The sequence below is a fragment of the Calypte anna genome, chromosome 7 (genome assembly GCF_003957555.1).
Source record: "Calypte anna isolate BGI_N300 chromosome 7, bCalAnn1_v1.p, whole genome shotgun sequence".
NCBI classification, from domain to species: domain Eukaryota; kingdom Metazoa; phylum Chordata; class Aves; order Apodiformes; family Trochilidae; genus Calypte; species Calypte anna.
In genome coordinates, this window is record NC_044253.1 from 20,614,479 (window position 1) to 20,641,085 (window position 26,607).

The window sequence follows — 26,607 nt, forward strand, 5'->3', positions numbered from 1 at the left end:
TAATTGGGGAATAATTAAACACTACTGGATTTTGCCATGAAAGTATGTGGCATAGTTGCAAAAGGATGGGATAGTTTTATGGCAGTTAATAGGATGTGCTGCCAGTTGAGCTGAGGAAAACCCTTTTGCCTTAAGCTGATAGCTTGTGTACTCCCACCCTGCTTCCTAATAGTACTTTTAGAGTACTGTTAGGGGCCTGGGAGGGGGGTGTTCTTTGCCTCCAAAGCAAACAGTAACAATTTTTAAAAACCACTGTGGTATCAGCACCTGTTCAAAAGTCTATGGGTTTTCTATTTCAGTTTCTGCTGTTATTAGGACCTCATGCTAAAATGTTGGTACAGTAATTCCTGTTACCTAGACATCTGTGTCCTTCACTGTACCTGCAAATATGAACGTGGATTTCAGAGATTTATTTCCTCCCTGGTATAAACACGTTTAGTGCTGACGGAAAGATAACAGCCTTCCAGTTTTCTTGTGTTATACCAACATTGGCTTCCACATCCACCTACACAGCATAAGCTTTGTAAGCATGCATTTTATTGAGACAGCTGGAATGGAATAGAATATGTCTCTTATAAGCTTTAATAAACACAGTTTCACTACGTAGTGTTTAAGTGTTTTTTCCTCAAGCTTAGAATTTTTAAAGGAGTGTCAGCACAGCATTATTCAGAAAATGTTATTTGAAATCTTTCTTAAAATTTCTCAAAACTTCTAAGTAAACAACTACAGGAAAATATTTTAAATTACTATTTTGCAATTTATTAAAACATGTTAAACGGCTTTGCTTAATTTATTATATGTACTTTTAGGAGCCTTTTTGCTTATCTTATTTTTTTGTTTTACAGTATTTCATACCACAACAGCAACAGGTGTGGTCAATATGAAAAAGTAATAATTTCCAGTGACTTCATAAAGTGACATGATGTCATAAGTCATTCTTCTAATATTGCTTCAAAACTATTATAACTTTTTTTTGTGATATGTTTGCCTTTTCTAGATCAAACTTTTGTATTTCATTTGCAGTTGTATCAACATCTAGTGTATGTCCATACTATTGTAGTGTAAAAATGTAACCTAACAGTTGAAATATTCTTCATTTTAGTTTAAAAAGAATAACCAGTGATTTAAAGCACAAGATTATATAATGGCATCTGTATTATGTATTATGTTGTGACGAAGCTTATTGCCTGTTTTACATATAATTATTACTCTACACTAAAACTGCATGGCTTCATAGACATGCAGTGTTATATATTACCCAGAGAAAAAATTTATAAAAATTCTTGCAGGAGAATCTCCCTTGTTTCAGAATCTATTGGAATTTTTCTAATGGAAACTTCAAATATTTAATGTAAAAAATATTTCCAAATTGATCCTAGTCCTTACAGGCTGCACCAGATCTGACTCTGCAACTCTGTCTCATAAGCAAATCTCACTATACTGGTTTTACCCCAGGTTTCTAAGAAAAAGTGTAGTATTCCTCTCCAAGTGTTTCTGACCATCTGTCTTTCTTTGTATTCACTCCCTTCCCCCCAGAAAAAACAAACCAAAACAAAATCCTTTGAACCCAGCAGTCTCTAGTAAACTATACTCAAGAGAATGGCAGTCTCAAAGATCATAAGATTCTACAGGTTTGGTGAAAATAAGCAGCTGTGAAAAAGAGATGCTTATGGTATCCTAAGTTCATCTTTTGTTGGCTAGGAGATACTACTCTATGTATGACTGAAAGATCTTGAGGCCTGAACCTCCACCAATAGTATCACTGAGAGCCTCTTCTTTTCTCAGCAGTCAAGAATCCAAATTAGATCAAATTCATGGACTTTTGGTACAGTCCTCAAATTATTTGCCTTTGCTCTTGATTTGGTGTTCTTTATGATATAATGGTCTGTCTTTTAACATTGAATATTACCAGTTATTCTGAACTTCCTGTCAATATTCTCTGGTATGGCTTTTGTCTTCTACCTGACCTTTAGTAGAGATTTAGATATCAATTCTCAAAAAGCAGTTTTCTTCTCAAGATAGCTTTGAAACATTCCCATATCCTTCCCCATGGACATGCCTGTGGTTCTGATTAGGTCATTGGTGTTTACTTTGCCAGGTAATCTCTAAAGGTGTTTGATGTTATCTGTGCTGATAAGGCATTTTTCCTGAGATATGTTACAGAGTTTTCTGTTAACATTCTTAAAACAGAAATCAAATTGCAGGTTTTGTTCTTTTCTCGTACTAGTTTGAGGTGCTTACTAATGCAAGCACACTAGTCTTAGATAGAACATTACAATTACAGGAATATACTGAAATTTTTATGGTCATCCTTACATAAATCTGCCTCTCTTTGCACAATCTGCATTCTGAATCTTGTCTTCACAAGTTTTCTTTTGAGTTCTTCCCCAACACAAAATCCTTCTTCGTCATCTATCACTGCTTAGTACTTAATTTCCTTTATATTTTGCATGCAGTCTCCTAAATATCTCCTGAAGGTAAGAGATACAGTTACTTTATTGAGAGCTGTAATGTTTCAGCAATTACTCCTAGTGTTGAGAAATGTGCTCTTAAGTCAATGAGCACTGGAAATGATCCTATGGAGCAAAGTCCAGAAGTGTAGTACAGGTGCTAACAGCATTATCTGGTTTATACAGATGCCGCCTGGTCAGAGCAGATGGTAAAATGCCACAAAGCAAGTGGATGCTAAAATGTTGTTAATGCTCCATGCAAACAAGATGCTGGTTGTTTTTCTTTAATTTTGTTGAGCTTTTATGCAGCAACACAATCTGCTTGTGATTGGTAACCATGGTTATATTAATTCAGAAATTCAGATTTCATTTTGATAAGAACTGCTGTACTGATAATATAACTAAAATATACAATGAGCAATATATTTGCTGTCCATGTATACCCTCTGAAAATGACTCTTCCCAAATACTGAAAAAGCAGTATACCACTTCCAAGTATGTGGAAGTTCAGCAGCATAAGATTGTTGAAATTCTTGGCATCAAAATGGCAATTTAAAGTAATTAATAGTAACCACAACAGCAGAAAGGAAAAGATTTACACATTCTGAGATAACCTTCTTTGTTTGCCACTTGGTATCTGACAACAGTGGTTTTTTCCATATGTGAGCAAATGAGGCAGCTCAGTTTTCTTTCTGGTCACTACAAAAATGGCAGCTCTTCTTACATAGAAAATAAGACCTGATGGAGTTCGTTGCAGAGGTGGTAAGAGGAATGCTTTTTAGAAGTCATTTATAAGGTACTGCATCTTGACAGTTGCTTCATTGACTTAGTTTTATAGTGTAATAACAGAAGTGTGAAATCATTCAGAACACCTAGAGCTCTCCCTGAAATCAGTGCATGCCTTGCATCTGTTAGAAGCTGGCATTCCCAGCTCTCAGAAGGAACTCTGAAGTACTCAGACATGAAGGAATAACCATAGGAAAAACTGAGCCCAACTTTCATGGGTGAGGTGAGGTGGGTCTGCAGTGTTTCTGGGATACCTCTAATACCTCACTTTTGTCTTCCAGGTTGACACGATGGAGGTGATGCGACACCCTGAAGAAACAACCAACATGAAGCGGCAAACTATGGCTTCATATTTTAGGGTACAAAAGTTGAATTTTAAACAAACATTTTGGTGAAAGGATCAATAGATTTCTCCCCAAAAAATGTGGGATTGCAAGATAAAGGAGAATGATAGGAGAACTTATTCTGTTGTAAGGCCTTTGCTGATCCATATATCTTCTTTTGATATTTTTTTTTCATGTTTGTGCTTTTATAATTTCACCAGGTGCACTGATAACAGAATCTAGAGTCTAGACTATTTCCATGTAAAATGCTGAAGTTTCTAGAACAAGTCTCTATGAACTGAAGACTGATTTTGTGCAAACAAAATAACTGTGATTACTAAAACCTTCCTTCATATTTTTTCACAAGCTCAGTCATGCATGCTTTCAAGATTAGGATTTATTATGTGTCCTAGTAAGTAAAAATATTCCATCTTTTGGAAGTACTGTTAAAAATCACATTAATTGCCATTTTATCCATAGTAATCCTGTCTGGGGCAATGTATATTCTGTATGTGTGTTTAAGTCAAACAGGTGAGGAAAAGGCATTGAGAATGTTTGAACTGGGAGGTTAGGAGTCAGGAAACCCGCACGCTAATCCAGGGCTGTGGTTTAGTGTTTTTATCTTGTGGTCATTGCAGAGTGGAAAAGTTTTGAGCAGCTGTTCTTCAGGCTGTATTTGTAACATGCAGAATGGGAAAGTTCATAGCACTGTGCTAGCCAGTGTGGGTCAAAGTTTCATGTGGGAATACGTGTCTTCTTTGTCATTCAAAATAGTATAAGGAAAGTCACAGAGAAAGCTGAAGTATACTGAGAAGTTACCCCAGTGTGAAGTTTACAGGGACACACATCCAAATTTATCCAGTAATACAAGTGTGTGTTTAAAGTGCATTTGCAAAGAACTATGCAGTTGTCAGCTGTGTAGGAACTGTGGAAAAAAGAAATTTAAAAATGCAGCCTATAGCATAGCTACCACAGTGAGCTTAGAATTTTGAGACTGAGTGTACTTAGAATGATAGAGTGGTTTGGAAAGGATCTTAAAGATCATCTTGTTTCAACTCTACTGCCACATATCCCACTAGACCAGGTTGCTCCAAGCCCTATCTAATATGACCTTGAGCACTTCCAGGGATGGGGCATCCACAACCATCCTGAGCATGTTCCAGTGTCTCACCACCTTCACACTAAAGAATTTTTTCCTACTGTCTAAATCTGCCTTCTTTCAGTTTAAAGCCAGTACCCTGTGTCCTGTCACTCCATGCCCTTGTAAAAAGTCCCTCCCCAGCTTTTCTGTAGGCCCCTTTCAGGTCCTGGAAAGTTCCCAGAGCCTTTTCTTCTCCAGACTGAACAACCTCAGTCTCTCAGCCTGTTTTCATAGGCCAGATGCTCCAGTGCTCTGATAACTTTTGTGGCTCTCCTCTGGATTTGCTCCAGCAGGTCTATGTCCTTCCTGTTTTGGGGGTTTCTGAACTGCACATGGTACTCCAGGTAGTCTCACAAGAGTAGAGTGGGAGAATCACCTCCCTTTACCTGTTGGTCACACTTCTTATGATGTGACCCATGACACGGTTGGCTTTCTGGGCTGGTCAACATTACAATCAAAATACAACTTTACATATAATATTACAAATAGATACCTCATACTTAAGTAATTGTATTTTTGTCAACTGTGTGCTATTTTCCTCACTAGTATTCCCTTATGGACCTTTTATCCAAAATGGTTGTTGGACAGCCTCACTTTATTCGCTGCATTAAACCCAATGATGACCGAGAAGCACTGATGTTTTCTCATGAGAGAGTTCTGCTGCAGCTCAGATACACTGGGATTCTGGAAACTGTCAAAATACGTCAAAAAGGGTATTCTCATCGCATCCTCTTTGAAGAGTTTGTGAGAAGGTAAGACTTCTGTATCATGGCTGTACAGGAAGTTCTACAGACAATGGTTTCAACTTTCATAGTCTGATTCTCTAGTGATAGCAATGACTATCAGAGATCAAGAATATAAGAGGGATCTGAGCTCTGATGGAGAAAAGTCAATGTGAGAGCAGCAGTGAGCACTTATTATTCAGTAGCAAGCCTGTCCCCGTGCTTCCCTCAGTGGAGGCAATGAGTGGAAATGTTGCATCATACTCAGATAACACAAGGATCTGGAAAATCAGTGACCTTAAGTCATCATACAAAGAATGCACATGTATGTAAGAATGAACTGATATAAAAGATTCAGATATGGAAATATTTGTTGTAATAGCTTCAGAGCCTTCATAGTAACTTATCTGGGGGGTATCAATTGTAACCAGATCTCTGTTCACTTGAATCCTTGTTACGACTCCTCTTACTAGCTTCAATGCTATTCTCAATCTCAAGAAGTTATAAATTTGATTTTGGAAATGCTGTTGTCTTTCTGATGATAAAATATATTTCTATGATCATTATTATTTTTGTCTAGATTTAAAATATGGGGGGGTTTTATGTAGTATTTGCTGTTTTCCAGGCTATGGGATTAATAATTCAGTAAAGAAGCAGAAGCAGCACAATTCAGCAATCAGATACTTAACAGCAGGAATAGTGAATGGCTGTATTGAGCATTTAGTGATTTTTTCTGAACTGGAGTTTGCTCATCCAGACAATATAGAGTTAATGAATCTACTGAAGGCAAATCATTCACATGGTGCTAAAGGGAAGGAGCTGATTATGTTTTCAAGAAAGAAGAGACATAAACAGTTTCACAGACCTTTCTAAAATCCAGAGATTGGGTAAATTTATGTGTGTAAATCAGTTATTTGGGCTTACGAATCTGTGGTCCTTGCAATTAGAGGTGTTGAATGACAAAACCATAGCTTAATTAATTAATTTTGAAAAAATATGAAAATAAATTTCTGGTTCGTAATATATTAGTATGCCAAATGAATATGTAATAGGAAAACACTAGAGATATATATCCCAGGAAGGATAACTAGCGCGTTCATTTGACCATCAAAGCAATTTAATTTTCAGAAGAGATTTCCTCCCACCTTTTTTTTTTTTTTTTTTTTTTGTTACATGACTGATTTTAGTAAGGTCACACGATTCTAAAGCAGATTTTACAAAGGGGTTAATTTTTGTGATCACTAACACTTCTTTGCAACATTCTGAAGAAGCTGAAGGCGGAATTATTAACCTTAACTTTTATCCAATTTACACATAAGTGAACTAAGAATAACTCTGCTAAAATTAGTGTAAATTGAGAGGAAATTAGGCCTCCTCTTATCAGTAGATTCTTTTCATTCAAAAGTGCACTGAATTTGAGTACAAGCTTGAAAAGCAATGGTAATGAAAGCAGAACTGACTGTAGCTTTCCAATCATGCGAATAAGAGCAAGTTGTATTTTAAAATTTTGTCAGATACTCCCCAAGCTTTTAGTCCAACTCAATGTAATCTTTTCAGGAAAGAAACTTAACATGACAAGGGCAGTGGGGGGAAGATTTAGCTATTTGCCCAACAGCATAGAGGACTTCCTGAGTTCAGAATATAAATAGGGGGTGGGAAAGGGGATGCTCTTGCTCCTTTGTTCAGTTTATGCTTTATCTTTAAACAAATTATATTCTGTTTTACTTTTGGAAAAAAAAAGAAAAAAGAAAAAAGGAAAAAAAAAAGGAAAAAAAAAGCTAACTATGCTTTTAAAAGCTATCAATTGAACAAGAAACATTTTTCTTCAATTTACAGCCATGGCTAGTCAAGTGTTTTTAGGAACTAAGTAGTTGAATACATAAAAATGTTTGAGAAAACAGGTCAAATGCTAAACAGATTGGCACTTCTTTGTTCATAATCAAAAAGATATTAAGCAAGTATGAACAAGAGTTTCAAAATGTCAGTAAATTTGAGGATATCAAAGATTTTCTAAGCCAGCAAGTTAATTGGTATTTTGATCCTTTTGAGCAACTTAACAACAAAATGGATGAGCCAGCACTTTTTCTCCCTTGATGTTATTAAACAAATAGGTGTGCTTCTTATCTGCCTGTTCAATAATGCTGTTTTGTAAACTCTTAGCAGGAAATATGAGGACAAAACAATCACAGGCAGGGAACAGAACTATTCGGGGTTTATCAGGTGGGAGGTAAACAAAAGATAAAACTCTTGTCTAATGTTACCCTTTACTGTCTTCTGTTTTCTTGTAGAACAGATTATTTCAGTGTTGCAAACCTGGAAGTTAGTTTATTCTGTTAAAAAACAGATGGTGAGGAGAGGATATAATTGTAACTCATTCACACAACGTTTCTTCATCCAGATATACAACCATCTGTTTTATGTATATAAATATACATGTTCTTTTAGTTAAACTAGGAAAATGAAATCTGCAGCCCCCTCTAAAACACTGTAGACATGTTAAGTCTTAGGCACTTTATCTTTGTTGGTCTTGTCTTTCACTCAATGCTGTCATGTGTCAGTCCCCCCTGTTTGCTTTGAAGCAGCATGGCCCTTTTCTCAGGCTGGAATCCCAGGTTTCAGACACAAGTTTTTAACCTGATCAAGCATCTAGATGTGCCTGGCTTGTGTGGCCACAGAGTGCCCATGCAGGGCACACCTGCTAAGGGAGGTGTGCTTTCTAGATGGCACCTGCTCTGAAAGTCCAACTAGAAGGGATGTTCCTTGCTCTATGTAGTGCCCCGGCCTCTGGAACTTCATATGACATAATGTGGTGTGTAGCTGTGTTGTTACCACATATACCCACTCTGTGTATGTAACAGTGATCCCAGTGATGTTGCTTTCTGCTTTTTCGGTCCCAGAGTGCAAATTTGCATAAGGTCACTGTTAGTACAACTGGCACACAGTCTCTAAGTGGTCAGTGTTGTATTTCTCATTACCTTAATGAGTCATGTTCTGTGTTGAGTGGAAAGGAGTAAAAGCTGGTCAGATACTACAGAATCCTGTTCAACATTTTACCTCACTGCATACTTTTTCTTCTCATTCGAAAAATTCAGTGGTAATAGAGAAAGGGAATTTGGCCTTTTGCACCTCATGCTTTTCATGTATCGTTGTCCATTCTCCACCTCAGGCCAGTACATTTTAGGACTGATGCTTGTTTTGAAGAGAGAAAGGGTTAATCATTACTTTGGTGAGTTAGTTGTGTAGAATTGATGTTGCCTTTAAGTCTGGAATGCAAATTGAACGTTAGTAAGATACACTGCTATAGTAGTAAACGGTGCTGTTTAAATGTTATTTATTGAGCAGTTCCACAGTTCACCCTTTACAAGGAAGAGAATTTGAACCATTTGTTTACAATCAACTTATCTAATCTAAAACCACCAACACTAAAATGCCTTCACCATAATTAGGTAGTTGATATATAGAGTAATTCTGAAGTTTTCCGTATCATAGCATACTTAGTTGTTTAATCTTATCTCCATATATCCTACCTTTGCAATTGCTGATCTGGAGATAAACTCAACTTCTAAAAAAAGCTGGTTTATGCCTAATGACTATTAACTACAGGTAATCCCATTTTAAGATAGGGTTGGTTGGTTTGTTTGTTTGTTTAGGTTTTGGGGTTTTGCCTGGAATACTGTTCGTGACCAAAACCACTGGTTAAGTAATATATAATTGCAGAGCTTCGTCAGCTCTGGGTTCTTCTGGAGAGAAATTACTGTTCTCTTACTTAGTCTTACTGCTACTGAGAATGTCAGTCAAGTAGTGTTAGGGAATATGTAGATAAGTATGTGTCATGTGTAGGGAATTTCCAAGCAGGATGTATAAGTATAAGCCAAGAAAAGAAAGTATTTTTGCACAGACATGTGCATGGTTGTGAAATGATACATGAAGGACAATAAACTTGACTTCTAAAATTAAAAATAAAAATATTGGCTTAACAGGGAAGAGCACTGAGGTGTTCCAAACTACTGCATTTTCTGCCTGAATAACAAATGCAAATACAGAAATAAAAAAGTAGACTCGTAAATTTGTCATCTCATCTGGGAGCAAATGTGATTTCTAAGTCTTCTCAAATTAAGCATCTGTTTTTTCTTTTGGTGAAATGTTGTAAACAGAGGTCACTCCATCTGTGATCTCTGTGCAGTAGATTTACGTAAGTATGATAAAGATGAAATTAGACCAATAAATCAAAATGAACAGTTGTAGTTTTCCGTATACCCCAAACTTTTGGATGCATGCCCAAACATTTTCTCTACCATTTCACTGTGTACAGTATTTGCACACTGTTGCCAGATACATTAAGGTGAAACACTGAACCTTCCTCTAAAGTATTCCATATGGTCCATTTCTGTACAGAGATTTTAAATTAGGTAAAATAATTGGATGACCCTATGTGGCACATGCTGTAGTACACCTATCCTGAGCACACCTACACCAAGCCAAACTACTTGTGCATCTGTAGTTATCTGATTCAATCATGAAAACAGGCACCAGATAGAAAACAAAGTATTTGCTTAAAAAAATACATGAATTTGAGCTTTGGAACACTAATCTAGAGACCCTTAGCTGTGCAGAATGCAAACTATAAAAGCAATTCTGGAGAAGAAATGATCAAAAAGCAATTACCAGTCTCGTATAGAGACTCATAGAGCTTATTCCTGTTGAAAAGAGCAATTTCTGCCTTATTTTTGATTACCTAACTGAAAACAAACTGGAAGACCTGATTCTGAAAATCCGGCATACCGGTATTTTTAACCACCTACAGGAGTCTCCTGTGCTATGGTTAGATCAGTCAAAACATTTGGAGAAACACCATTTAGAGGAAGTTTTTGTGAAATACTGGAAGCCAGTATGTTTGTATGTAGAAACTGGAGTTATTCCCATGGGCTGTAAATTTACTATCATTCTGGGTGGCATTCTTTCTTCAAAGGCAGATATAAATGTAAATTTATCTGAAAAATTGTTGAAATAGGACTTTAGAAGAAAAATGGGCATTGTTTTATTTACATTTTTTTTCTGAGTATCAAAAGCAGCTACATTCTAAATCATGAAACAGAGCTAATGGAGAGGGCACTACACTTGAAAGATGTTTTCCACAAACAAAATGGTATAGTCAGGCATAGCTCAAAAAATACTTCACAGTGAGGTATTTTTCACAAGTTAATTGCTCAGTAATTAGAATTTCATTGACAAGATAGTAGGATTAAAAAATTATGAGATTCTCTCCTAACTATTGTTTTGCATCAATGCTATGTAGTTAGTGGTTTTAAAATTCACAATAGCCTTAAAAGACACATTAACAGCAGAAAACTGATACCATTACTCACTTGAATCCTTCCTTCTTCCCAAGGAAAGGAACTGTTCAAGTTACCTATGTATGGAAATACCATGACTATCTGAACTGGGTTTTGAAGTGAACAGCAATTTACTATTAGTGTAACTTCTCCAAGTTGCACTACATCTACATTCCCCAAGTTATATACATCTATCAAGTGTGTGTTTCAATTGCATGCTATCACAAATAGTTATACTTTAAATCTGAGTTTTATTAGTGCAACTCAATACCATTTGTGTTGTGAAAACTGGCATGCTTAAGTTTAGTAACTAGGTGGAGGAAATATACTTTTCTTCTTTTAAATACACCATGTTTCTTCATACCTACTAAATGGCATGACTTGTTAGTATTTTGAAAGATTAGGTTAAAGGATTTGCAATAACATCTTGAGAAAGTCACTGCATCAAAAATAACTCAGTAATACTTAATCTTCTATCATTATTCAGAGTGCACAATGTCTCCAGTTGGTGAATAACAGTGTATCTAGCCCAGGACTCATTCCAGTGCTTCTCCCTTCAGACATCATTTTGTTCCGCTTTGATCTTTATTGACTATTTTAGTGATTTTTTTTTTCTTTCTTGTGACAAATGGAGCTGATATCTAGAGATTAACTGGAGCTAATATTTGAAAACCATATTCTCCTGATTAAAAAAGAAAAAAAAAAAAAGAAAAAAAAGGTCATGTACTATTCCATTCTTTCTAATTCCTTCTCCATATATTCCTCAGTATGAGCTGGGATATTTTCTTATGCAGCTGCAGAAGAATCCATCTTTCAGGTTCACTGGTTGGATTATTCTCTGAGAATCTAATACCTCTTTACCATGCTAAAAATCAGGAGAATTGTTTGCTGAACCTGCCAGTTCCTCTCAAACACAAATGTAAAACAAGAAGCTACTGTAGAAGTGTAACTTCATAAGGACTAAGTCAACACAGGGCAGCTCATAAATGAGAGCTGAGGTGGCAGGCAGTTGCTTTCGCTTAACAGTGTAATTTGTGCTAAAATAACCTTAAATTTGTAAACTAACTGGCTCATGTTCTTGCTGTAATTTAACATAATTATTGTGAGTTGACTTACATACTGTAAAAGCCATTCTTCATTCACAGATAATGGCTTTACAAGTAGGGATCAGTCCATTCATTCTTAATGTCTGTTCAAGTCAAATATATTTGCATCCCTTTATCATTAACTATTTGCACAATAATGTTATTTCACATAGTTGATAGGGACTGTTCTTTGCAAGGAAACATGGACAGAAGAAAAGTAAATTTAGTTCAGTATGGGCCAACTCCAAAGACCACTAAAATTTATCACAATCATTCCAATTAACTGTTTTTTGCAATCAAAGAGAAAAAACACATCATGCCTTATGACTTGCAAACCTGATCATTACCTCAGAAATCATTGTAAAGAGAACTATTACATTCATATTAGGAGTAATTAACTATTTTCTTTAAAATAGCTGCTAGCTCTTTTTAGCCATCATCACTGATAAAACCCTTACCAATGCACTTACAGCACCAGTTGTTTTAAATATGGATGTATTTGACCTCTTCTAGAGGTGTGAAACAGAGGTGAGTGTTCAAACAGTCTGAACATCTCACTGTCTGTAAATTAAGACTGATATGTTGTTTTTACTGTAAACTATTCTTTACACACAGTGGCAGCCTTGCAGCTTCAATAATCAGTCAGTATCACTGTATCATTGTTCTACCTACCCTGTTAGTGTTAACCTTCATATTTGCCAACTCAGAATTCTCAGTCTTTCTGTTAGGCAGAAATGCCTAACAGAAAATGCTTCCTGTGTTGGGAGTGATCTTGTTTCAGGCTTAAGAACCCTGGACTTCTTATGTGGGATTTATTCTTCCCAGATAATTTTAAGGCTATTTATATTTCTTTGATAGAAATGACTGATGACAGTAACTAAAATATTGAAAGATTCTGAAATGCTTTTTCTGGCATTTCTCATAACAAACAGGCATCAGTTAATGACTAAGTTCAGTGCTTCTCTCTCTCTCTCTCTCTCTTTTTTTTTTTTTTTTTTTTCGTGCTAGTATTTGAGTTTTCTTCCACTCAGAAATCTGTAAAGGTCCACTGAGCACCACAGGGAACACCTGCTTGTTCAACAGAACTTGCAGACTTGAAGTGAGATGTAACTGTGCTGAAGTATGTTGTGCAGCTCTGTAGATGGCGTGCTTATTTTACACGTTATTCAAAAGGTTTTATTTTTGCCTTCCTTTGTATTACTCCTGATTTCTAGGACTTTCTCTTCTTTCTGTCATGCATTTGCTTCTTTGTCTGAAACATTCAGAGCAACCTGGGGTGTTTCCTAAGTCACAGTGGTTTGTTAGAGAGCTTTATACATGATTTTACAGACTGGGGACTTCTAGAATGCAGCAGACACTTCTCACCACTGTGGTAATACTTCTTTTCCCGTGTCATGTATATGCTCAAATATCTGTTCATGACAGCTGCATAATGATTTTTGAAGAAGACTGAGTATAAGGGAGAATTTAGCCCATGAGTTATAGAGATGCAGCTCTTGAGCTAGAGAGGAGGAGTGAAAACACGAATTGATTGTTAATTCAGATCATTCTTTGTCATTTGGTTTTGCAGGTATTATTACCTTGCATTCAAGGCGCATGAGACTCCCCTTGGTAGCAGAGAAAACTGTCTTGCCATTTTGGAGAAATCTAAACTAGACAACTGGATTCTTGGGAAAACCAAGGTAGAGAGTGCTAGCGTTTTCTCCCAAATAGTATCCTTTTAGCAAAACATGTCTAATAGCAGTATAAAAAGTACTGCATGAATGAACAAAAGACCAAGGAATTTGCCCCACTTAGCCTCCCAGGTTATGGAGGTGTCCTCCCAAGACATCTGAGTTAGTGCTGCAAGAGGACGGGTGCATTGGGTACCTCCCCAAAATGCCCTCTGCATGTGACTGCCTTGGTAGGGACAGTAAATCTGTTATGCAGTACCTTGAGTTGTTTTACAGTGCATAAAAGAAAAACAAGGAGAATTTTCCTGCTCAAGACCCATATAAAGTATATGTAACCACCCAAAGGATTTGCCTCTTGCAGCAGAATGCCATTAGACAGTTTTATGTCTAAAAACAAATTCAACCTTGGATTTATCTTCCCATTTTAAAGAAAGGCTGTATTTCAAAATTGCTGATACCTGAAAATCTCCCCATGACCAATTTACTTTGTAAAGGGTGTAGATATGTGGTGTATTTTGCAATGGGATGATTATAATCAATGGAATAATGAAATTCCACAAGAACACTGGGAACTAATACTTGATTAACAAGATTGCAATATATCAGCAACCAGTATTTTAACAGCTGTTTTCAGCATCAGTGCCCTAAAATAGGCTGACATAAGACTAATGAAAAGACAGAATATGAGAGGTTATGCTACTGCTGCATGTAATCCTGTTTTTTTGTTGTTGTTGTTGTTGTTGTTGTTCCATTTCAGGTGTTTCTAAAGTATTATCATATAGAACAATTAAATTTGTTCCTGCGAGAAGTTATAGGGAGGGTGGTGGTCATGCAAGCCTATATCAAGGGATGGCTTGGAGCAAGGAGGTACAAGAAAGTCAAAGAGAAAAGAGAATATAGTGCTGTTATCATCCAGTCAGGTAAATGTTCACAGTCCGTCTTTCACTGAGTGTCTTTGCATTTCAGGCTGTTAAACTGCATGCACATTGTTTGTTAATTTGCTTACTCTGAAATCAAAATAATTGGAGGTACTTCTCTTTCCAGCTAATTGAGGCAAATATTGATTTACTTGTAAGGTGTCTTCTTAGTATTTGGTAATGTTGTTATTTAAGTTTTTTATAATTTTGGATGTGATGCCTGCCCACAAAATGAAAAAATTGTTAGAGATACGTTTACTCTAGTATGCAGCACATAAATGAACTGCAGTTGCATGCCCACCCTGGCACGTATACCAGAATTCCATATAACATACGTCATGGGCTGGGCTTGAGAGGCTGATTATCATTAATTTAACAGGCTTCCTTATATCAATTTTGGGGAGCTGTGGGAGGAGGGGAGTTCTTGTGCTGACATGATCATGTACCTTTGCCTTTTGAATTAGGACATCAGTGAGCACATGGTGGCAATTAAAGTTTGGACGAGTGAGGCAGTGTTTGAAGTTGTGGGGATGTGAATGCTGCAGTCGTGAACCCAGGGTTCAACATGTGGGTGGGTGGAGAAGAGGCATTGGGGATGGGGGCTAGAGTGGTTATGGCAGGAGGGATGAAAGTTTCAGCACATCTCTGACTCCATAGACTCTGTAGCACTTCCTTAAATAAATGTAATTTCCAGCACATGGTTTTGTATTTTTAGCTTGGAGAGGATATGAAGCTCGCAGGAAGTACAAGGAAATAAGGAACAGAAGAACTGAGGCAGCTATACATATTCAAGCAGGTAATTAAAACATTATTTCAGTTGCCAACACCTATTTTTGCTGTGGGCAATTTCATGCATCGGTGTTTATAGCCAAGAGAAATACATACAGTCCAAACAAAAGAAATCAAAACCACTAACTTCATATCATTTGTTCTTCAGTATCAAATGACATCAGTGACAGGTATTAGGAACTTCACACTTTTTGTAAATAATTCTCTGGAAGCAAGACATAGCGATTAAAAGCTGTTGAGTTGGTTTTTTTGGTTTTTTTCTGAGCACAATCAGTAAGATTCAGCTATATGTAGAGGTTATATGAAGCAGTAAAAATGGAAGGCACTGGACATGCATTTCTCCATCTTTTGTGTTGAGCTCTGATCTTGGCAGGCTGCCAGGTTTTCATTTTGACTGCTTGCTGGGTTTGCCAGCTTTGGCCAATCTTTTGACTCTCTGCCAGACTCCTATGCAGCCGTATCAATATGAATTTGAATAAACTTTAAAGAGATTATTGGAGGAACAGGCCCATAGGGCTGTGTAGGTCTCTAGCAGAGAGCAGGGTACCATATGGCACATGAATCTAAGAACCAGTGTTGTGAACTCAATGGTGTTTTCAGGCACTGCCAATGTGAAGCAACCTCCATATGATGCAGTATAATATACTTCCCTTTCCAACCTTAGGTTGAAAAACTGTAGCAGATCAAAAATAAGTTGTAGCAGATGTGTTTACGGATGAACCAAGGTACCACCTTTATTCTGTGAGCTTCCTGTGCTAGAATTCTATAAGCTTTGTCACCTCTCTATTCTGGATCACATAATCTAAAGTCAGTCCAAAAAAGATGTGTTCTAAATTTTTTTATACTTTGCTATCAAGCTATTTCCAGTCAACTTTTTGTTTTGTCTTAGTTTGCTATTCTGAAATTAAGCATCTCCAGCAGAAAACAGAATACCAGTGTGGTTACAGAAAGAAACAGAGTATCATTGGGATAAAATAATAATTTATAGTTTTGCATGCATACTGTTATGTAGAATCACGAAATACAGCTCCAGAGACACATGTAGAACATTCTGTTAAATGGAGAATTGTTATGAATAATTTTTTTTCTGCCATTCCAACGAGCACCAAGGGACTGCATAAACATTCTCTCTCATTCTTCCTCTCCTTTGTATTGTCATTTTCTGTTGTTTTGATGATAGCACAGAGAGCAGATCTTAAAGAACCCCCTGCAACTATTTTTTGAGAATTTGCTACATTTACATTTGGCCGTACCTGAACTTTGATTTCCTCACTTTTACAACAGCCTTTTGCCATGACGAGAAGTGAAACAGTTGACCTGTCACTGTCCTACTATTACCAGTTCCTTAAGATGAGAGTTTCTCAGGTTCAGGAGGAAACTGGTGTGTAGCAGTATCACTTGGAGACTGTAGGGGACATTATGCCTTGGAGTTTTATCCAGCTACATGTCATAGGCATGTAGGATTTGCATGCTCATTACTAGCTCTTTAGAGAAGGCAGCTGATCTCTTCTGCTGTTCATACACGAGACAGATTCAGAGCTGTGTTCCTTCTTGCCATCTCTGAGGTGCTGCACTGAACATAGCAAAGCAGAGGCAGTGCAAGTGAATTCATACCCTTGAATTTGGATACTTCTGCCCTGTTGAGCTCTCTGGACCTGATGCTGGAGGAATGCTGTCAGCACTCTTTCCACCAACACACCCACTGTCTGTCTTTGTAACCTGGCACCTGACAGTTTCAGTGATCAGTGTGGGTGAATGAGCATTACAACTACAGCCTTAAGAGTGACACAGTATACCTTTGTATTAATTAAGCTGTTTGCTACTCCTGTTTTTGGCACTGGATTTGACGAGGTACAATAATTCTCAATACATTTCTGTCTGCCTTTGAAAATCTGTATCTAGGACTTCTTATTTGAAAATTCTTCTTGTGCACTTTTTCTCTTCTCTACATGCTAATTATTCTGTGTTTCAAATCAAAGCTCATGCTTGTTAATGGTGGCCGTTTTCCAGGTTTTAAAATACACTCACAGTCTTTCTGTTGTTTACATTACACTGTCCAAGTGCCTAGTGACATGGAGACAAAAGGAATTCCAAGTCTCTTCCTTCCCTGCACATCTTACAATCTAAGTGTGTAGTTCAAGGCAGCTTTTCAATTAAAAGGAAAATGAGCATGTTTTTATAATTTTTTTTTAATGTGCCATTTCAGGCAGCGTGATAGATTGTTGGCATTTGTCATCAAGACATTAGCAAACCATATCATTAAAGTATAGGTACTTCCCTCTTTTCTCCCTCTCCCTTCCTCCTGTCCTGGCCCCCAGCCCTCCCCCACCCCCGGCCCCGCTCAAGCAGGCCTTGAAATTTAGGAAGCATTTGGCTTACATGTTTCTACAGAACAGCGCATATTGAAATTTGTTTTCCTTTCATCTCTTTCCCAATAAAAGCAGCCGCTCGGCTTATCCCTTTAGCTTCCTCAGAACTTCCTTTCAGAATTCCCGATCTATTACAGCACATTCACATACCAGAAACAAGATGCCTTTTCATGCTGTCAACCTTTTTCATCTGAAATGTAAATTAATTCTTGCTGGTACGCTTTGACAGAGATCAAAGTAGGGGTATTAACCTTATTGGGCCTTCTCTTCATCAGAATCAGTTCCAAGGACTGGGAGGGTAGTGTTAGGAGGCCAGTCCTCACTGTTATCTATGGCCCTCCTCCAGGCAGTCCTCTGTCTACAAGTCAGCATTTCAAAGGCGCTGATTTCTTTTGTAAATGACCTTATCATTACTCTAAACTGTGTGAAAAATGATTTGCCTGAATAATTCTTGCAGGATTATCCTGCTCATTTTAATTGTGGGGGGACTTCATTCAGATTCCAGGATATTGTTTAAGTGGTTTTGACAGCAAGTGATCATAGCCTGATATAAAGGAGGAACACAGCTCCTGATTGGAAACCTCTTGACTTGTTCAGATTGTTCATTTCTTGCAAGTCCGTCTTTGAGGTAGGCTGCATTTGCATTTTAAAAATAAACAGATGCCTTTCAAATACATGAGCTGGTGGTCTGGAGATCTCTGTGGGCCCAGCAGTTCACTATCCATTGATGAAATGTTGGAAGAAAAAACAAACTTAGGAAAAAAACAACCCCTACAATATACATGAGGGTACAATTCCAGAGTGTATAATATTACACACAAAAAAAGTCATTATTTCAGATAGGGGGAAATACCCTTGCTAGGAAACAAATTATTTGTGAATTTAAATTAGGTGGGAAAGAAAAAGCTACCCTACTTCAGCATGTATACAGATTCTCAGAATACACAGATTTTATTAGACACATGGCTAAAATGGTACAGAGGGTACACAAGGTCTCTACTTCTTCCAGTCCCATTTTCCCAAGCTGTGAAGGTTAAAAAATCATAACTTTTAACTTAGAGAAGAATTGGAAAGAATGATTTTGTGTGAAGTGTATGAGTTAACAATACTATGCACTTCTGAGCACGTATTTCTTTGTAATTGGGATTTGTATTGTTTTTATTTATGTCTACATAATAGGAAAAATATTTTGTTAAAAATAAATAATTTTTTAATTGTGTTGCAAGATTCACAGCTGGTTCAAATCACTATATATCCACTGAATCATTTACTGACATAGACTGAAATCTAACTACACTGATTTACCCCACATGCAAGTCTCAACTAATGTTTCTTTGTTATTAGAACAATGCATTAATTAAAATTTAAATATATAATACTTTTCTTAGTAATGATAGCATGTATTTCCTTGCAGTGTGACTGCTGTCCTGAAAGACTTAAAAGAAGATTTAAACTGGTTATTTAATTTCTCTACTGACATTGCCAAAGTGCCAAATGAGTGGTGCATGCAATTCACTTAGATACAAGGTGACATCACTGAATTCATTTTAATTAGGCCCACTTTAGCCATCTGGAATATACTGTGCATCTCTGGTCAGGACTGAGTTTAACTATGCTTCCAGAGGTGAAAAGGCAGATGACTAATCCATTGAGCCACCATCTCCTCCTCCAACACGTGCTCACACACTCACCATATGTCACATTGTATTGGGAAATTCTTTATCAGGAACTAAAGATTTGGCTGTTTTTTTAAAATAAAAAGTGATGGATGTTCAGAAGGAAAGCAGAGGAAGAATCCCTCTCTAAAGTGCTTTTTTCTGTAACTTCTGCTTGTACAGTGTTGCTATTTGCGCATCTCTAAAATGTACTTCTGGTAAAATTTACCCCATCATAATGAAAAAGAAGGCCTGAGAACACCTGTAATTTGCTTTTTTATATTTGTAATTAAGGTAATGGAAGAGTTTTCAACATCAAAGATTTAATTTTGGCTTCAATAGCATACAAGGAAGTTTCCTTGAAAACCCTAGATTTATCCATGTATTCATATCACTAGATTTGTATGTATGTGTATTCAGCTAATATTCTTGTATAGCTCTAAGAAATACTTAAGGAAAATGGTACAAAAACTTCTAAGCACTATCTAAATATATCTGAAAGTACACTTTTTTTCCCTGAAAGTAACAATGACTAAGTAGCATATCCAGTTTTGATTGTTTATATTTTTACTTTTCTTCTTTTTAACTACATGTTCAGTGCAAAGGCTGTTTAACAGTTACATACATAACTGCATGTATTTCTCTTAAAGGCAGCTAAACTGACTCATTTTATTACCTTGATTTCATATCAAGGATAAATCAGACCAGTTTGTACAACTGCACAGCTTTGGTTAACTTCACTCTTCCTATCTCTTTTTGTTCTCTATGAGCTGAGGACATCCAGTAATTCTTCACTTTTAGTATTTTATCTCTAGTAACTATTTAGAGTCTGCTGTTCATGTTCAGGGAACATGTTCAGAAAGATGAGGAGGCCTTACGGTTTTGAAGTATGAGGTCCTATATTCTATCTATTATATCCCCATCTCTGAACTAAACTCTGTCTATATGAACACATCTGCATTTCCTTTTGGTTTTCTCTCCAGATTTTGAGGACATGAAACTGACACCATTCTTACCGGATTTCTTGCTAAAATCAGGAAGGCACAACAGTGTATGCTGTCCAATAATATGTTGGAAAATCTATTCATTTCTCTACCTGATACTGACAAACAATTTCACAATCATCTTCACATTTTTCTTTAACCAAGTCTCAAGATTCAAGGCTGTAATGCTTGGTAATTAAGAAACTTATGTCCAAGTGGTGATGTTCATTAGTGACACCAGGCCTGATGACAGCTTTGGTGATTCCTCCTAATAGTCTCTGCTTGGTACTGAGAGTTACTGCTTGTGGAGGGGAACTCGTGATTTGCTTTCTAGTTATGCTTCTGCTGGAGAACTTGACAAGACTAGTTTTGGTTTTTTCTGCTATTAAACAGGCAATATCCAGTACCCATCCAGGGGTGAGAGAGTGGAAGTATTCATAGGACCTAGCAAAGAATGTGACTCTACATCTCTTTTAGTGTTTATTAGAACTAATTTGGCATGGAGTGAAAATCAGATCTATGGGCTCCAAATCCTCTCAGATGTTGGTAGTTAAGCTGCTGGATGCCCTTTTAACTAGGAAAATTAAGAAAGCAATATGCTGTTCATAGCAAATCAACTTCTGATTACAAACTATCATGGTATATTCTCTTCAGCAATCATGAGCTTCCATTTCTGAGTTGCTGTTGTATGCTATTTTCGGTGATATTATAGCTTAAAAATGTGACTGTGTAAAAAAAAGTCTGCTTAACATGATTTTTTATGACTGAGAATGAATCCTGCTGCTGTTTAAAATACTACTTCATATCTTTTTTTTTTATACTTAGATAGACCTGTGATTGTTTAGCTTTGATCTTTCTACATTGTGCTTTACAATTCATTCTGTAACTATATATTTCCCATAGGAATCAGAGGAAAAATGCCTAGACCTTTCCTGTCTGGAATTGTGCAACACTGCATGTAATGTATATGCTTGGAACTTAGACCTTAAAATAAAGGCTTTTAACTGCAAGACACCAAATTTCGGAGGCCCTGAGCTAAATATACTACTGGCTTGCTAGATGCTGCAGCTGACAGAAAACTTGCTTTGTATGAGAACTGATCAGTACAAGAAATAAAAATTCATGTCCTAAATTGTGGCACACCAAGGACTTAACACCAATTTACTAGCAGAAGTGCTAAAATTAAGTTCAGTTCCTATGATGCTTTTAAGATCCTGTTCTTTTTGTAAAGATCAGAGTTAAAGATACTGTTGCTGGAAACTTTGGAATATAGACTGGATAAGGTGAAAATGGGGTGACAGCTGGTAATCATTCTTCTTCAATGATGCAGTGATTGTTCATGGAGCAGTAGCAACATGAGTCTGCTAATTTCACACTCTTTGAGCCAAGTGCTTAGTGTCAAAACCAGCACCAGTCAGTAATGCAAATTGCTGTGATGGAGCAGCTTCCCAGCCTCTCAGACTCCCCCAGTAGAATTCTCTGCATATGCATTTCTTTTGAAACATTATAGAACCAGTTAATAGATGCTGAAAAGATGCAGTCCTACTAATGCTTCATGAAGGTTTTGAGAGAGAGACAAGTTTGTTTATCCTGCTACTTCAGTTATCCCATGAGTAAAAAGAAAAGTAGGAAAAATAGTGATTTACCTGTCAGATTCAGTGTTCTAGAAGAATGTTAGAAACTAGTTTGCAGAAGTTGAAGAGGAATTGGTTTTGAAAATCTGTGTGGAAGCAAAGAATAGGGTAAATCTATGTTTATTAAATCAGATATAGCAGGTTATACATAGTGAAAGAAGGAAAGACTGAAATGGTTATACTGACATTAGTAAGAGTTTCTGGTAAAAAAGAATTTCAAAAAAATAAAATCACAGTATATGTCAGGGTCGATTTTATAGATGCACACACAGATACTATGAATTGCTAAAAGCTGAGAAATTATTAAGAATAAAACTGAAGTTTTTCTTATTAGTTCATTTGTTTCAGTGCTGCCTTATCTTTCTGCTAGTCCCTCAGCTGACTGCTGCTCAGCGTGTTTCAGCTGCAGAGAGGTGGCTGCTGGCCAGCTGTCCCTGCTGCCAGTATCTGAGTGGACTCCTTGTTTGGTCAGTAGGGGATAGTTAAGGATTGGAAGCCTGATTGCATGGGGCAAGTGAACACTTGCCTCATCTCTGCCAGAGGAGCAGACTCCTTCAGTCTGATTATTAAGGGCGGAAAGTTCCTCAGCCTCACTATACCTGAGCTCTGTATTTGGTACAACACCTCAGCAGGCCCAACTTCTGTCATGCCTTCTGTAAACTGAATGGTTATTTATTTTAATAACCTCACATTAAAAGACAATTCTTGCTGTTTCTTACTCTGAAAACCTCAGGAGCACTGAAATGCTTAGGTTGTTGTGTTGTGTTGCATACCACAGCTTGAACTGTTCAGATGGTTTTAATTTTCCTATATTGCACAAGTAAGTGCAACACCGTGTATTTCTGTGGAAGCAGGTGTTTGAAAAGAAGAACATTAATGCTATAAAGAAATAAAAATAGAAAAAAGATATTAGTTGCAGCACTTTCCTAAGGGAAACAGGGGATGCAATCAAGGTAGCTCTGTCTCGTTTTCTCCACCATCCTTTCATTACACAAAAAAACCCTTCAGAAATGGCTAGATTTATAAGAGTAGTTCAGTCGCAGAAAAGGGAAATCAATCAGTCATCTCATAATTTGGTAATAATTGAGGGACTGCAAATTCTACAGGATCTTTATTCTCTGTTGTGTAGGCAATGGCTATTTCTAGTGTTTTCATAAAATCAGGTGTATGAGATACAGAGAAAACTTGTTAATTTTCTGATCAACTTCTCTGTACTCTATTAATTCTATATTCATTCTACCTCTTGATTTCCCTTTGTAAGGTACAATGTTATGTTGATCCTGATCCTGTATAAACTTCCCCTACACTCTCTTCCTGTCCCTATCCTACATACTACTGTAAATTTAACCCTGGACTCGAGGAATCCCAATGAGAGGGTTCTTCTCCTTTGGGTAATAAGTCTCCAGATTGACTGCTGTTGCATGTATTTAGTGTGCTTAAAATCTTTTCCTGGACAGGAAATTTTTTCCTCAAAATCATATTTCCTGATCTTAACTCCAGTTTTCTTTTATATATTTTCTCGCCATTCAAGTTACAGTCTGGCTAGACTAATAAAAACCATTGCAAAACACTGTACTTACTTTCCTAGTTATTCAGATCTTTTTTTTCCCTTTTATCAATATGTAATGCCTGAATAAAACCTACAAGAAATAAAATTTAAGAAATTGTAGGTTTAAAGTGTACTCCGAAATAACCTTTTAGTCTTTCATCTTAAGTGCAGTATGTATCACAATTTGTGATTTATGCTGAAGCTTCATTACTAACTGCTCATGGGTGGCAAGAATTGAAGCAAATTTATATCAGATAAAGCCGTAGACGTAATTAAGTTATTTAGGTACTCAAATCTAGAGGCAGGCCATGGGAATAAGGGACCTGGATATCTTCAAAATGTTATTCATTGCCATTTAATTTCACTGTGTGCTTGCTACCTCATTTACTATTTCTAGTGATAGTTTTGTTCTGCTCTTTTTTTAATGAATTATATAAATTTCAATCTATGTAGATATTTTTTCCTGATTAGTTGTATGAGGTATTTTAAATGTAGTATTATGGTTACAGTGAATTGAGAAACAGGTTATACAGTATTTGTTTTTGTGGGTTTAATGGAATATATCTACCCTCGGCTCCCCACCTCCCTGCCCCACAATTAAAGCAGGTAAACCTCTAATTTTGTAAGATCCTGACTAGCTCAAATCATGGGAGTTGTGATTAAAGAAATTTTCTTCTCTGTATTTTAATACATTCTAAGCTGGGTTTAGCTTAGACATCTTCTCAGCCTATTTTCCTTGCCTGGGCTGTGCCAACTGATCACTATAACACTGAGAGTGTAAGGCACTGTATAATTTTCAGCTGTTTTAAACATTGCAAACACTGGAGCCACCCCTGTGAAATGCTAAGTGTTCTTTCTGTCTACTGGTTCAGGAATAGTTGAGAGCATTCAGCTCTACATTCCAGAGCCAAGTGCCAGTCTGCATTTCATGCTCTGCAGAATTTTTCTCTGATTCACAGCTGGGTTGTTTGTTGTTTTATTTTTTTTTTTAGCTTTTAGGGGATATATTGTTCGTAAAAACTACACAAGACTGAAAAACAGCACTGGTTGTGTAGCAGATCCTCAACCTATGAGCAGCTGCTCTACTTCTGATTTTGGCTGTGAAGACCATGGGTGAGTTGATTCTTTTGCTGTCTCTTATCTAACAGAAGTAATTTTCCACACATTAGATCTGAAAGAAGCAGGTGTGTCATCATGATTCAGTCAGCTCTTAGAGAATTTGCCATTTTCTGAGGATGAGTACCTGTAGGTTAGCCAGTCCCTCCAACAGCTTAATCATCTTTGTGTTCTTCCAGTTAGCTGAGCTAGATTTATTTGCAGTGCTGTTTGTCCTGGGTTACCATTCTGTTTGTGCACACTTGGAATGCCACTTGGAATACCTGGAATACCACAGATTGCAGATGGGATTGCAAGTGCTCAGCGTTTCAGAATTGACTGCAGTGCATGTTACTAAATTATCAAGGGTAGAAAGTTACCATCCTATTTCTGTGAAGCTCCATGTAGACCATGAATGATATAGGGGAAAGGGCTGTAAAAAGCAAATGGACAAGTCACTTATAGGAAACCTAGGGACAGAGTAAGCAATAATTGTGGTACCTTCTGCTTTATACAGGAAGGGTATTTCAACCTTCCTTATCAATTGCATCACTCCAGACATGCCCCTCTGACCCTTCCTTGAGTAGGAGAGGCAAGAGGGATTTGTTAAGTCTTTAGCTGTTGTCAGCTGAAGTCAATCTCTCCAGCAGTGTTCTGGGACAGGTGGCTGCCTTTACTGGATCAGTCCCTTTGATTAGCAAATTTCAGTGACTAAGAGTTAAGAGATCTTCCCTTCTGTGGCTTGGGCATGAGGACATCTCAGTGCTTCTTCTAGTTCTTACTTCTGTTATTTTTTTATGCTTTCTATATAGCATATAAATGCATGTTTTGTTACACCTTTTAAGAGTTTGCTGAGGAAGTTACTTGCTTAACTGTAACAAGATGCTGTTAATCCATTAAGAAGGTGTTTGGGTTTTTTAAACAACCATTAACTTCTTCAAAATGGCATTTCTTTCTCCCTGTATGCTCATAACATTGATTAAGTTATATCAACTTTCATGCTAACTTTGGTTGATTTAGACTGAGTAATGTCTACTAGATGCTCTGATGTACTACTATAGGATTTTATTCAGGTGTAACCACCTGGATTTGTGTAAGTTAGCAGTGCTCCAGAATCTGTCCCTTGCAGTAGTATGTTTTCAGCAAGAAGCTGTTTCAGGCCATTGAACAAGGGCTAAATAAATAAATGGGGTTTGGTAGTTATTCTCAGGGAATAGAATGAGCCCACTGCAATTTACAGTCATAGCTCTGTCCTTGGGTTGCCTCACTGCTCAATGGGGCAATGAGTTTCCTAATTTATGATTCCCTTCATCTGCATGCAGCTACCACTGCTTCTTAAGTACTTAAGGGTTGTGTATCTGTGATCTCTTTAGAACTACTGATGATCTCATGGTCTAAAGCAAGAGCTGATAAACTATTAGCAGTTTTCTTTGGCAGCCCAAATTATACTCGTGTACAATGTAAATAGGCACACCTTTTTTTTTTTTTTTTTTTTTTTAGTGATCTATAGTTTTGACGTGGACCTGTTTGGAATCACACAGCATCTTGAAACTTCTTCCTTTGTCTGTTTTATGTGTAGCTGGCCAGGAATGGTTTTCTTGCTCTTTTTGTTTCTGGAATTCCTTCTTGCTTTCCAAAGTAATGTATTTTTCTGGATTAGATGCTGCTTGCTGCCTAATTGTGCATTCCTTGAGGCTCGTAAAGATTTAAAGGTTCAGTAACTATTGAGATGAATTTGGGCTCTGTGAAGCACAAATACACAGGCAGACTTTAAAGATGTTCAGGCACTGAACTTACATTGAAATCCATGTCCCAGTGCCTTTAAATATCTGGCCTGAATATGTCCTTGTAAAATATATTGACTGTTCAGGTCTTGCACCCAGTCCTGACTGCTATGCACAATCAGACAGATGAATAAACAGGTACTTTCTTTTGCCTGGAGTTGCTAAATGCCACCACTGCTGGCTGTTCTCAAGTTTAGTCCCAACAAATATTGCAAATAATTTGCCTAATCCTATAAATTTCTCAGCAATGGCCTCTGGTTCAGTGATTCTGGTGAGACTTGAAAATGTTCAGCATTTCACATTTGATGTTAAGAATTTT

The 26,607-nt window shown here is 37.0% G+C and overlaps 1 protein-coding gene across 1 annotated transcript in view; it reads left to right on the forward strand.

Moving 5' to 3' along the window:
• Positions 1-26,607, forward strand: part of MYO3B (myosin IIIB) — a 183,681-nt gene that overhangs the window by 113,024 nt on the left and 44,050 nt on the right. Inside the window, exons 25-31 of the mRNA XM_030454152.1 lie at positions 2,457-2,477; positions 3,518-3,595; positions 5,247-5,452; positions 13,411-13,522; positions 14,271-14,433; positions 15,146-15,226; positions 24,402-24,522. Coding sequence (XP_030310012.1) covers positions 2,457-2,477; positions 3,518-3,595; positions 5,247-5,452; positions 13,411-13,522; positions 14,271-14,433; positions 15,146-15,226; positions 24,402-24,522 — 782 coding nt within the window. The remainder of the gene's footprint in view (positions 1-2,456; positions 2,478-3,517; positions 3,596-5,246; positions 5,453-13,410; positions 13,523-14,270; positions 14,434-15,145; positions 15,227-24,401; positions 24,523-26,607) is intronic.